Source organism: Oncorhynchus mykiss, chromosome 9, assembly GCF_057628025.1.
Source record: "Oncorhynchus mykiss isolate SJ-2025 chromosome 9, ASM5762802v1, whole genome shotgun sequence".
NCBI lineage: Eukaryota > Metazoa > Chordata > Actinopteri > Salmoniformes > Salmonidae > Oncorhynchus > Oncorhynchus mykiss.
In genome coordinates, this window is record NC_143030.1 from 21,467,581 (window position 1) to 21,481,121 (window position 13,541).

At 46.6% G+C, this 13,541-nt stretch overlaps 1 protein-coding gene and 1 long non-coding RNA gene across 3 annotated transcripts in view; one reads left to right on the forward strand and one right to left on the reverse strand.

Annotated features, from left to right (window-relative positions):
• The window catches only part of LOC149980833 (uncharacterized), a 42,210-nt gene that overhangs the window by 11,271 nt on the left and 17,398 nt on the right, over window positions 1-13,541 (forward strand). The window lies entirely within an intron of this gene.
• Window positions 1-13,541, reverse strand: part of nlgn2a (neuroligin 2a) — a 265,221-nt gene that overhangs the window by 7,098 nt on the left and 244,582 nt on the right. The window contains exons 5-7 of one of the 2 annotated variants that reach the window (XM_036987501.2): window positions 6,612-6,812; window positions 1,310-1,575; window positions 805-958 (exon numbers count right to left, since the gene is read on the reverse strand). In XM_036987501.2, the coding sequence (XP_036843396.1) occupies window positions 805-958; window positions 1,310-1,575; window positions 6,612-6,812 (621 nt within the window). The remainder of the gene's footprint in view (window positions 1-804; window positions 959-1,309; window positions 1,576-6,611; window positions 6,813-13,541) is intronic. The other variant, XM_036987502.2, reaches the window with a different exon arrangement.

Consider the following 13,541-nt stretch of genomic DNA (forward strand, 5'->3'; position numbering starts at 1 on the left):
AAAGGGAGAGAGTGAGGGAAAGAGAAATAGAGATAGAGAGTATAGAAAGGGAGAGTGTGAGGGAAAGATAAATAAAGAGTATAGAAAGGGAGAGAGTGAGGGAAAGAGAGATAGAGTATAGAAAGGGAGAGAAAGGGAGGGAAAGGGGGGGGGGTCAGATAAAAAGGCACATGATAGTGAATTGAAGTTTAAAGAGACGTTTTTACCAAATAGTAAAGTTGGATTTGAGACATCATTCCTCTCTAGAGGTTATGTATTATATTGTTATGATATTATTATTATTGTTATTATATTCTTACATCGTTATTATATTGTTACTTTACTCAATGCTTTATAAAAAGCTGCACATGAATTGGTATTGGTATTCTGGTATTTTATTAGGATCCCCATTAGCTGTTGCGATAGCAGCAGTTATCGTCCACGCCGTGTTGATTAAAAAAATAAAAAAAAAGGTTTGCTGTTCACTTGAAGAGTTCCATGAAATCATGGCTCTATATAATACTGTACGTTTTCTGGAATTTTTTTCTGGAATTGGGAAGTGTGAAAAGACCTCTGGTGGCATGTCTGGTGGGGTAAGTGTTAGAGCTTTTTCTAGGTCCTTCTTTGCAGCACTTGACCATATGACTGGACAATAATCAAGATAAGATAAAACTAGAGCCTGCAGGACTTGCTTTGTGGAGTGTGGTGTCAAAAAAGCAGACCATCTCTTTATCACGGACAGACCTCTACCCATCTTTACAACCTTTGAATCAATATGTTTTGACAATGACAGTTTACAATTAGTAGGGATATAGAGACCATTACCCTCAGGGTATCCATAGAGATTGTCCACAAAGTTAGAGATGGTGTAGTCGAACGCTGCAGCTGAGATCCCATCATTGTCTTCACTGTCATCTACAAACTTCAGCCCCTCTCCCTGGTTCACTCCTATCAGGATGTCATAGTTCAGGAACTCCCCCTTGTGGCAAAACGAGGGAAGGACATGTTAGGTATGTAAACACATTAGAAGTGCATTAGAAGAGATTTTGCTGCCTCATAACATTTTAAGCACTTTGGGCTCCTTGAAAAGCACTATTAACACCAAAAAGCATAACATATACCTGTCTTAAATTACACTTAACCATTATAGTAATGTCTTATCATAACCTTAATCTTTTTACGTTACTCTTGGTAACTCTGGCACTGAGATTTCATCAGAACCAATAGAATACGTCTCTGCGGTCAGAGAGCCATGACTAATATAGCCACACTAACCTCCACCCCATCCCCACCTCCAACAATACACCCGCCCCCTGCTCCTTACTCCCACCTGCTGCATGAGTATCTCAGGGTCGTCCGGCACCACGTCTCCGTCCACTACGGGTCCGAAGGCGATGTGGTAACGGGCCGGCTGGATGTCCTGATCCACCAGCTCCCTGAAGTTCTTCTTCCTCAGGCAGTCCACCAACTCTGCCGTCTCTGAGTGGCTGCAGCCTACCTTCCGGGCCAGTATCTTGGTGTACTTGAGGGGCTGGTAGTTGACCGACCAGCTGGAGATGGCTGAGCCACTCTGGGCTATGGCCCTCTGGAACAACCCTGGAGGACAGAGAGTGGAAGGAGAAGTTAGACGAGTGAATCTGAAAGGAGGAGGTTTTATGAACGTCCAATGTAATATCAGGAGCAGGACAAAACAAGAAAAAAGGTGAGCGGATATTCCCTTTTTTTTGTCTGAAAATTGAATACGGCCCAAAGTGTACTGTACATGTTCGATTACTACAGTGGCAGCCAAGGTTGTGTCTCTATAGTCTAAAGTGGCTTTCTTCTCCTTGTCTACTTTCCTTCCAGAAAAAAAAAGATCATTTTCTAAAGAATACTTAGTTAGGTGGTGAACGTTTGTTCCATTTTCCCTCCACGGATTTCTCTATTTTCCCTCTCTTAGTCACTGTAAAAAAATCAGATAGAAAGTAATGCGCTTTAAACTCCATAGTTGAGATGATACTGTATGAGATTCAGCCCGGACTGGGGAATCGATGGGGGACTGCACAGTCTGCCTCTTATTAAAGAAACACATTTCCTTCCTCTTTTCTACAGATTTCTCTTTTCTTTTTCTCTCTCTGTCTGTCCTGCGGTGAAAACGAACTACTGTGGTGCCTCGTTACAGGGGGGAGCTCTCATTCTTCCCCCTCTTCCTCCTTCGTATTGCTCTATTCCTCCACACTCCTTCCCTCTCCTGCAGATTCCTGGTGAATAATTAAGCAGTGACGCAGAGCAGAGCCTCTTTCCCAGGGAAGACTATTAGGGAGCACGTGGCTCAGCCGACCTGCTACTTCAGCATTACTCCTCATGAGGGGGGGGGGGGGGGGGGGTGTAAGTGAGAGAAAGTATGAGAAAGGGGAGAGAGGTGACTCATCTATATTTCATCCTAAATCCTAATCAGTTTCTCTCTTTCCTCCTTCCCTCTCTCTCTCAGTGCATCTTCCCTTCTGCGAACCTCCACCCTCTTCTCCCCTCTCCTCCCTTTCCCACTCTCATCATGACGATCTGTATCCCCCTTCCCCCTCCTCTCACCCTCGCCTCTCATCCACCTCTCCTCCATAAACACATGTATCATGCCACAGTTGATTTGTTGAGTGGTGGGATGACATGACTGGTGTTCCCCGTGGGGAGCGAGAGTGTTCCTTACCTGGCACCCCGGGAGCTTTGAGTGACAGGTGGAGGAGTTGTAGTCTGGAGGGCTGGTGTTAGATGACGATGAGGACGGTGATTATGATGAAGATGGGTTTGACAGCAGAGAGAACTGGTTTTAATGTATGGGTGAGTGGCAGCAGAGGAGATGAGTCAATGAAGAGACGAGACGAGAGAGGAGGAGAGGACATGTAAGTTAGGGTAGGAGAGGAGAGGACATGTAAGTTAGGGTAGGAGAGGAGAGGACATGTAAGTTCGGGTAGAAGAGGAGAGGACATGTAGGTTAGGAGAGGAGAGGACATGTAGGTTAGGAGAGGAGAGGACATGTAGGTTAGGGTAGGAGAGGAGAGGACATGTAGGTTAGGGTAGGACTGGAGAGGACATGTAGGTTAGGGTAGGACTGGAGAGGATATGTAGGTTAGGGTAGGAGAGGAGGAGAGGACATGTAGGTTAGGGGAGGAGAGGACATGTAGGTTAGGGTAGGACAAGAGGACATGTAGGTTAGGGTAGGAAAGGAGGAGAGGACATTTAGGTTAGGGGAGGAGGGGAGGAGAGGAGGTGAGGACATGTAGGTTAGGGTAGTAGATGAGGAGAGGACATGTAGGTTAGGGTAGGAGAGCAGAGGACATGTAGGTTGGGGTAGGAGTGGAGAGGACAGGTAGGTTAGGGTAGGACTGGAGAGGACATGTAGGTTAGGGTAGGAGAGGACATGTAGGTTAGGGTAGGAGAGCAGAGGACATGTAGGTTAGGGTAGGAGGGGAGAAGAGGACATGTAGGTTAGGGTAGGAGAGGAGGAGAGGACATGTAGGTTAGGGTAGGAGAGGACATGTAGGTTAGGGGAGGAGAGGACATGTAGGTTAGGGTAGGAAAGGAGGAGAGGACATGTAGGTTAGGGGAGGAGAGGAGGAGAGGACATGTAGGTTAGGGTAGGACTGGAGAGGACATGTAGGTTAGGGGAGGAGAGGAGGAGATGACATGTAGGTTAGGGTAGGAAAGGAGAGGACATGTAGATTAGAGTAGGAGAGGAGGAGAGGACATGTAGGTTAGGGGAGGAGAGGACATGTAGGTTAGGGTAGGAGAGGAGGAGAGGACATGTAGGTTAAGATAGTTGAGGAGAGGGGGAGAGGATATGTAGGTTCGGGGAGGAGAGGAGGTGAGGACATGTAGGTTAGGGTAGTAGAGGAGGAGAGGACATGTAGGTTAGGGTAGGAGAGGAGAGGACATGTAGGTTAGGAGAGGAGAGGACATGTAGGTTAGGGTAGGAGAGCAGAGGACATGTAGGTTAGGGTAGGACTGGAGAGGACATGTAGGTTAGGGTAGGAGTGGAGAGGACATGTAGGTTAGGGTAGGAGAAGAGGAGAGTACATGTAGGTTAGGGGAGGAGAGGAGGAGATGACATGTAGGTTAGGGTAGGAAAGGAGAGGACATGTAGATTAGAGTAGGAGAGGAGGAGAGGACATGTAGGTTAGGGGAGGAGAGGACATGTAGGTTAGGGTAGAAGAGGAGGAGAGGACACGTAGGTTAAGATAGTTGAGGAGAGGGGGAGAGGATATGTAGGTTCAGGGAGGAGAGGAGGTGAGGACATGTAGGTTAGGGTAGTAGAGGAGGAGAGGACATGTAGGTTAGGAGAGGAGAGGACATGTAGGTTAGGAGAGGAGAGGACATGTAGGTTAGGGTAGGAGAGGAGAGGACATGTAGGTTAGGGTAGGACTGGAGAGGACATGTAGGTTAGGGTAGGACTGGAGAGGATATGTAGGTTAGGGTAGGAGAGGAGGAGAGGACATGTAGGTTAGGGGAGGAGAGGACATGTAGGTTAGGGTAGGACAAGAGGACATGTAGGTTAGGGTAGGAAAGGAGGAGAGGACATTTAGGTTAGGGGAGGAGAGGAGGAGAGGACATGTAGGCTAGGGTAGGAGTGGAGAGGACATGTAGGTTAGGGTAGGAGAGGAGGAGAGGACATGTAGGTTAGGGTAGGAGAGGACATTTAGGTTAGGGGAGGAGAGGACATGTAGGTTAGGGTAGGAGAGGACATGTAGGTTAGGGGAGGAGAGGAGGTGAGGACATGTAGGTTAGGGTAGTAGAGGAGGAGAGGACATGTAGGTTAGGGTAGGAGAGCAGAGGACATGTAGGTTAGGGTAGGACTGGAGAGGACATGTAGGTTAGGGTAGGACTGGAGAGGACATGTAGGTTAGGGTAGGAGAGGACATGTAGGTTCGGGTAGGAGAGGACATGTAGGTTAGGGTAGGAGAGGAATAGAGGACATGTAGGTTAGGGTAGGAGAGGAGGAGAGGACATGTAGGTTAGGGTAGGAGAGGACATGTTGGTTAGGGGAGGAGAGGAGGTGAGGACATGTAGGTTAGGGTAGTAGAGGAGGAGAGGACATGTAGGTTAGGGTAGGAGTGGAGAGGACATGTAGGTTAGGGTAGGACTGGAGAGGATATGTAGGTTAGGGTAGGAGAGGACATGTAGGTTAGGGTAGGAGTGGAGGAGAGGACATGTAGGTTAGGGTAGGAGAGGAGAAGAGGACATGTAGGTTAGGGTAGGAGAGGAGGAGAGGACATGTAGGTTAGGGTAGGAAGGACATGTAGGTTAGGGGAGGAGAGGACATGTAGGTTAGGGAAGGAGAGGAGGAGAGGACATGTAGGTTAGGGTAGGAGAGGAGGAGAGGACATGTATGTTAGGGTAGGAAAGGAGGACATGCACATACTATATTGGTTGTTTACTCACAGTCTCATGTATAGACACACACACACACACACACATACACACACACACACACACACACACACACACACACACACACACACACACACACACACACACACACACACACACACACACACACATACACACACACACACACACAAACACAGAAAAATAAATCTCTTACTTTCTCTACATTCTCTCTCTCCTTCTCTCTCTACAGTCTCTCTCTCTTTCTCTCCCTCTCTACAGCCTATCTCTCTCCCCACAGTCTTTCTCTCTCTCTCTCCACGGTTCTATCTCTCTCTACGGTTTTCTCTGTCTCTCTCTCTACAGTCTCTCTCTCTCTCTACTGTCTCTCTCTCTCTACAGTCTCTCTCTCTACAGTCTCTCTCTCTCTCTACAGTCTCTCTCTCTACAGTCTCTCGCTCTATCTCTCTACAGTCTCTCATTCTCTCTCTCGCTCTCTGCAGTCTCTCTCTCTCTACACAGTCTCTGTCTCTAGTCTCTCTCTCTCGCTTTACACAGTCTCACTCTCGTTCTCTCTGTCTCTCTCTCTCTACAGTCTCTCTCTTTACAGTCTCTCTCTCGCTCTATAATCTCTCTCTCGCTCTCTCTACAATCTCTCTACAGTCTCTCGCTCTCTCTCTCTACAGTCTCTCTCTCTCTCTCTACAGTCTCTCTCTCTCTCTCGCTCTCTGCAGTCTCTCTCTCTCTCTACACAGTCTCTCTCTCTCTCTACAGTCTCTCTCTCTCTCCCTCTCTACAGTCTCTCGCTCTCTCTCTCTCGCTCGCTGCAGTCTCTCTCTACACAGTCTCTCTCTTTCTCTCTACAGTCTCTCTCTCACTCTACACAGTCTCACTCGCGTTCTCTCTCTCTCTCTCTCACTCTCTCTCTCTCTCTCTCTCTCTCTCTCAGAGGGGTCAGAGTATACCTGTCAGCATAATATGCTCAACGCAGAGGAGTGCGGTTGTCAAGGTTTCCCTGCAGGTCATTGGACCACATTGCTCTCAATATAGATGTTGATCCTCTGTCTCAAATGACACTCTAATCCCTACGTAGTGCACTACTTTTGGCTCTGGTATTCTATGGGGTATAAGATGATGTCACTCCAAACTCACTTTGAACCAATCCATCCTTGGGAGTAACCAGATAGTATATCCATGTACCCTTGTTCTACCGGGTAAGAGTAAGTAATCTAAGAACTGAGAAGTAAATCAAATAAAATATGAATGTAACCCACCAGTGTGCCCCTTACCCTCGGAGTGGTGCGAGAGGATGAGGAGGTTGACGCAGGATGCCCCAGCGCCGGAGCCGAAGATGGTGATGCGCTCGGGGTCGCCCCCAAAATGGCCGATGTTCTCATTGAGCCAACGCAGAGCCTGGATCTGGTCCAACAGACCGTAGTTCCCCTTGGCTGACTGGTCCCCTGTACTCAGGAAACCTTTACAAAGGTGAGGAGAGCGGGACAGAGGAGAGAGGAATTGGGAGAGAGGGGGGAGGAAGAGGGAGAGAGAGAGAGAGTGAAAGAGATGCATCGTTAATAGACTTTATTTTGACAATAATGTTCTCCACATTCTACAGTCGCACGTCCTCTCCCACATTCTATAGTCGCCCGTCCTCTCCCACATTTTATAGTCGCCCGTCCTCTCCCACATTCTATAGTCACCCGTCCTCTCCCATATTCCACAGTCGCCCGTCCTCTCCCATATTCTACAGTCGCACGTCCTCTCCCACATTCTACAGTCGCCCGTCCTCTCCAATATTCTACAGTCGCCCGTCCTCTCCCACATTCTACAGTCGCCAGTCCTCTCCAATATTCTACAGTCGCCCGTCCTCTCCCACATTCTACAGTCGCCCGTCCTCTCCCACGTTCTACAGTCGCCCGTCCTCTCCCACATTCTACAGTCGCCCGTCCTCTCCCACATTCTACAGTCGCCCGTCCTCTCCCACATTCTACAGTCGCCCGTCCTCTCCCACATTCTACAGTCGCCCGTCCTCTCCCACATTCTAAAGTCGCCCGTCCTCTCCCACATTCTAAAGTCGCCCGTCCTCTCCCACATTCTACAGTCGCCCGTCCTCTCCCACATTCTACAGTCGCCTGTCTTCTCACACATTCTAAAGTCGCCCGTCCTCTCCCACATTCTACAGTCGCCCGTCCTCTCCCACATTCTACAGTCGCCTGTCCTCTCCCACATTCTACAGTCGCCCGTCCTCTCCCACATTCTAAAGTCGCCCGTCCTCTCCCACATTCTAAAGTCGCCCGTCCTCTCCCACATTCTACAGTCGCCCGTCCTCTCCCACATTCTACAGTCGCCTGTCCTCTCACATATTCTACAGTCGCCTGTCCTCTCCCATGTTCTACAGTCGCCTGTCCTCTCCCATGTTCTACAGTCGCCTGTCCTCTCCCATGTTCTACAGTCGCCTGTCCTCTCCCATATTCCACAGTCGCCCGTCCTCTCCCATATTCTACAGTTGCCCGTCCTCTCCCACATTCTACAGTCGCCCGTCCTCTCCCACGTTCTACAGTCGCCCGTCCTCTCCCACATTCTAAAGTCGCCCGTCCTCTCCCACATTCTAAAGTCGCCCGTCCTCTCCCACATTCTAAAGTCGCCCGTCCTCTCCCACATTCTACAGTCGCCCGTCCTCTCCCACATTCTACAGTCGCCTGTCCTCTCCCATGTTCTACAGTCGCCTGTCCTCTCCCATGTTCTACAGTCGCCTGTCCTCTCCCATGTTCTACAGTCGTCTGTCCTCTCCCATATTCTACAGTCGCCTGTCCTCTCACATACGTTGATAAAGGCGATATAGAATAAAACATCAAGGCCTGTTAATAAATAAACTGGTTCAACAAGAGATGAAAGGCTGGGTAAGCAGCACTTGTTAAGGGAGAAGAGAGGAGAGAGGGAAGGGGAGAAGAGAAGATAGATAGATAGTAGGTGTTCTATGACTGTGAGGTGGCCCCGGATAGAAAGAGAGAGAGGGAGGAAGGGAGGGAGGATAGAAGCACAGTGTTTCATCTATGGATGTGTGTGTGTTTCATCTGCCTCCAAGACACCAGGGGTTGGCTCCCGAGCAGGGGGAGGCTGATCAAAGAACTGACACTACAGAGAAGACTCTCTCTCTCTCGCACACACACACACAGACACGCACATACACACACGCACACGCACACACACACACACACACTCACACTATGCTCGCATGCGCACACACATACACAAGCACACACATACAAAGACACATACGCTGAGGTTGTCGCCCTCTCTCTAACACACACAATAAGACAGAAGACAGAACTATACACTCCTCTGTGTGCCGACACACACTGCCACTTGTCTTAGTACCCATACTCCAAGGATAAAACATATGCACACATTTGCTACGTGTTTGTGTATGTACTGTGTGTGAGCGTGATGGGTGCGTGCCGGCGTGTGCTCACATGCTGGTATGCATCGCTCGCCTCCTTACGGCTCCATTGACTCTGTATCGCGGAAGATCAGCAGTATAGAGATATTGAATTGTAAAGGTCATTTCCGATTGAGCCAACATATGGAGCGTTTACCGTGAATGCAGTCTCAGCAAACGCGGGGACATTGAATTTCAATCGGGCTATACCGTCAAGTTACATAGACTGCACGAGTTCATCTGACTCTAGGGAAGTAGATAAAGAGCGTCATTGCCAAAATCCTAAGTTATTTAAGTTATGGGTTAAGGTTTGGGATAGGGTAGATTGAGTGTGTGTGTGTGTGTGTTTCCAGCTCTGTAGTATCCGAGTGTGTGAAAGGAACAGCTGTGTTTGTCTGGCCCTGAATAATCAAACTGGATACTGCTTACAATATTTGAACACACACCTACAGTACACACACACGCACACACAAATGTGTACACACACACACACACACACACACACACACACACACACACACACACACACACACACACACACACGCACACACACACACACACACACTAGGGTGACCACATGTCCCGGATTGTGCGGGACAGTCCCGCATTTTGGCCCTTTGTCCCGCAACTAAACAAGCACATCCTGCATTTTATCAACAAATTTAAACACCACTAATTTATAAAACAAAGTTGACTTGTCCCGTATTTCAGTCAGACATTCCAAGCTCTCTCTTTTGCGGTCACGTTGAGCTTATGACAAGATACGCCTATATATCTGGACTATCGGTACTGTCTCGATGCACACTCACAAGACTATACACTGAGTAAGCAAAATATTAAGAACACCGTCCTAGTATTAAGTTGCGCACCCTTTTTGCCCTCAGAACAGCCTAAATTCGTCAGGACACCGGGATGCTGGCTCATGTTGACTCCAATGCTTCCCACAGTTGTGTTAGGTTAACTGGGTGTCCTTTGGGTGGTGAACAATTCCTGATACACAGGGGAAACTGTTGAGCGTGAAAAACCCAGTAGCGTTGCAGTATGGTAGCAGGTGCACCTGGCACCTACCACAATACCTCCTTCAAAAGCACTTAAATCTTTTGTTTTTCCCATTCACCCTCTGAATCACACAATCCTCATCTCAATTGTCTCAAGGCTTAATAATCCTTCTTTAAAACTTCTTAAGGCTAGGCGTCCCGCTAGAGGGACAACTTCCGGTGAAATTGGAGGGCACGCAATTCAAATAAATAAATCTGTAGAATTATGGATATTAAACATTTAGGTACATACAAGTGTCTTATATCGGTTGAAAGCTTAAATTCTTGTTAATCTAACTGTCTGATTTACAGCAGGCTTTACAGCAAAAGCATGCCATGTGATTGTTTGAGGACGGCGCCCCACATCAAAATATTTTTTCCACCGGCACAGGTTTCATAAATTCACAAATAGCGATTAAATATTCACTTACTTTTTGAAAATCTTCCTCTGATTTGTCATTCAAAGGGTCCCAGCTATAACATGTAGTGTTGTTTTGTTAGATAAAATCCTTCTTTGCATCCCAAAAAGTCAGTTTAGTTGGCGCCATCGATTTGAATAATCCAATCGTTCAACATGCCAAGGTAGGAATCCGAAAACCTACCCCTAAACTTTGTTTCAACGAGTCAAAATACGTTTCTATCCAACCCTCAGATACCTTAAAATGCAATCAAACTATAATATTTCATACGGAAAGAAGTATGTTCAATAGGAAAGCGATATTAGCAGGTGCGTCCTGTCTTCATGGTGTGCGCACACGCAAATTTCCAAGCAGATGTCCTTGTACTAAAACTCATTATTCTTACTAGTATCGGAAGATATGACACCCAGTGGAAGCCATATGAATTGCATACTGGGAGCTAGATTTCATTATTTCCATGTACTTTCCATTGGAAAAGCATGGACTCTCTCAAAAGAAGAAATCTGGTTGGTTTTTCTTTGGATTCTCTCCTACCATATCTACTGTGTTATAGTCTCTTACATTATTTAACATTTCTACAAACTTCAGAGTGTTTTCTTTCCAATGGTACCAATAATATGCATATCCTGGCTTCAGTGCCTGAGGAACAGGCAGTTTACTTTGGGCACGTCAGTCAGGCGGAAATGGAAAAAAAAGAACCCTAGCCTGTCCCCTCCCCTCTTCCTCTACACTGATTGAAGTGGATTTAACAAGTGACATCAATAAGAGACCATAGCGTTCACCTGGATTCACCTGGTCAGTCTATGTCATGGAAAGAGCATGTGTCCCTAATGTATTTTACACTCAGTGTGTATACACACTCACACGTACTACTACACTGACACTTTCACACAAAACCCACACATTCACATTCACTACATACGCCAGTGGCGGTCGGTGCCGTTTAAGATTAGGGAGGACGCATTCTGTTTATGAGCATGGCGTTATTTCTATAACAGCATATTGGATGACTGTCATTCAAATTCCATTCACCCAGTTCAATGTAACAGCGATAGGTTTAGGCTACTACATGATACTTGAATATTCCCTATACCCATCATGAGGTTGCTACGACCTAGCCGACGATTTCAAGTTTACAACATAGGTGCATACAGGTCGAGAGAAAATGTGTGTAATCAAGTTGACAGATAGTGACACATTTAATACCGCCTTGCACTCTTGCCTGCATCTAGCGGATCTAGGGTGTAATTATTAGTCCAACAGTTGCAAAGGAGATTTTCTATTGGACAAATTCAGGTATGTTTATCTACGTTCCGTTCAATTTGCTTCCGTTTAAGAAACCCTTTTAAACAGAATCGGTGGAATTAATACACCCCCGATCACCCGCACACATTGTTCACTTTCATAGCAGCCACATACAAACATCATGAACATTTTGCTCATTGTAAAAAGGTCATCACCTTTCCCCAGCACTTGTGGACTTCAGTGCACAACACAACAGCTGTCTGTGACCAGGCAAAAAAACCCTTTCCAAGCCAAACCTTCATACCATAACTGCTAACCGCTACACACCGCCTACATCATTATTACCATATTAGCTAACGTCATAGTCAACATAGCTACTAGAACTAAGGTGTTAGTAAACCTGCTACAATCATGCTGTACAGTGTAAGGCAAGCAGTTTAGCAGTTATAACAGCAGGCCAGGTGGCAGTAAATTAATTAAACCAAAAGCTTACCATGACATGGAAGAGTGCAAGTGTTGGATATCCCTGATAGGCTGGAGGACGTTCTCCAGAAGTCATCATAACTACTGTGTAAGTCTATGGAAGGTGAGAACCATGAGCCTCCTAGGTTTTGTATTGAAGTCAATGTATCCAGAGGAGGACAGAAGCTAGCTGTCCTCTGGCTACACCATGTTGCTACCCTACAGAGTGCTGCTGAGGCTACTGTAGACCTTAATTGCAAAACAGTGTGTTTTAAACAATTATTTGGTGACGTGAATACTATTTAGTATTGGATAACCTTTTGAATGTTTCACTATTTAAATTTCTCTGAAATTCGCTGAGGAGGATGGTCCTCCCCTTCCTCCTCTGAGGAACCTCCACTGTCATATGCATATGCATATGCACACAAACACACATACACAAACACATGTATACCGAAAGAACACAAACACACATACACAAACACATGTATACCGATACAACACAAACACACACACGTATACCGATACAACACAAATACACACACAAACACTGATACAACACAAACACACACACAAAAACACACACACATAGTTTTACACTCATCCTATGCTGCCTCCTGCTACTCTATTCTTTATTTGACATAGTCACTTTAGCCTGCATTCATGTACATATCTACCTCAAATACCTCTGCACATTGATCTGGTACTGGTTCTCCCTGTATATAGCTCCACATTGATCTGGTACTGGTACTCCCTGTATATAGCTCCACACTGATCTGGTACTGGTACTCCCTGTATATAGCTCCACACTGATCTGGTACTGGTACTCCCTGTATATAGCTCCACACTGATCTGGTACTGGTACTCCCTGTATATAGCTCCACACTGATCTGGTACTGGTACTCCCTGTATATAGCTCCACATTGATCTGGTACTGGTACTCCCTGTATATAGCTCCACATTGATCTGGTACTGGTACTCCCTGTATATAGCTCCACATTGATCTGGTACTGGTACTCCCTGTATATAGCTCCACATTGACCTGGTACTGGTACTCCCTGTATATAGCTCCACACTGATCTGGTACTGGTACTACCTGTATATAGCTCCACATTGATCTGGTACTGGTATAACCTGTATATAGCTCCACATTGATCTGGTACTGGTACTCCCTGTATATAGCCTCACATAGATCTGGTACTGGTACTTCCTGTATATAGCTCAATTGATCTGGTACTGGTATAACCTGTATATAGCTCCACATTGATCTGGTACTGGTACTCCCTGTATATAGCTCCACATTGATCTGGTACTGGTACTCCCTGTATATAGCTCCACATTGACCTGGTACTGGTACTTCCTGTATATAGCTCAATTGATCTGGTACTGGTATAACCTGTATATAGCTCCACATTGACCTGGTACTGGTACTCCCTGTATATAGCTCCACATTGACCTGGTACTGGTACTCCCTGTATATAGCTCCACATTGATCTGGTACTGGTACTCCCTGTATATAGCTCCACACTGATCTGGTACTGGTACTCCCTGTATATAGCTCCACATTGATCTGGTACTGGTACTCCCTGTATATAGCTCCAT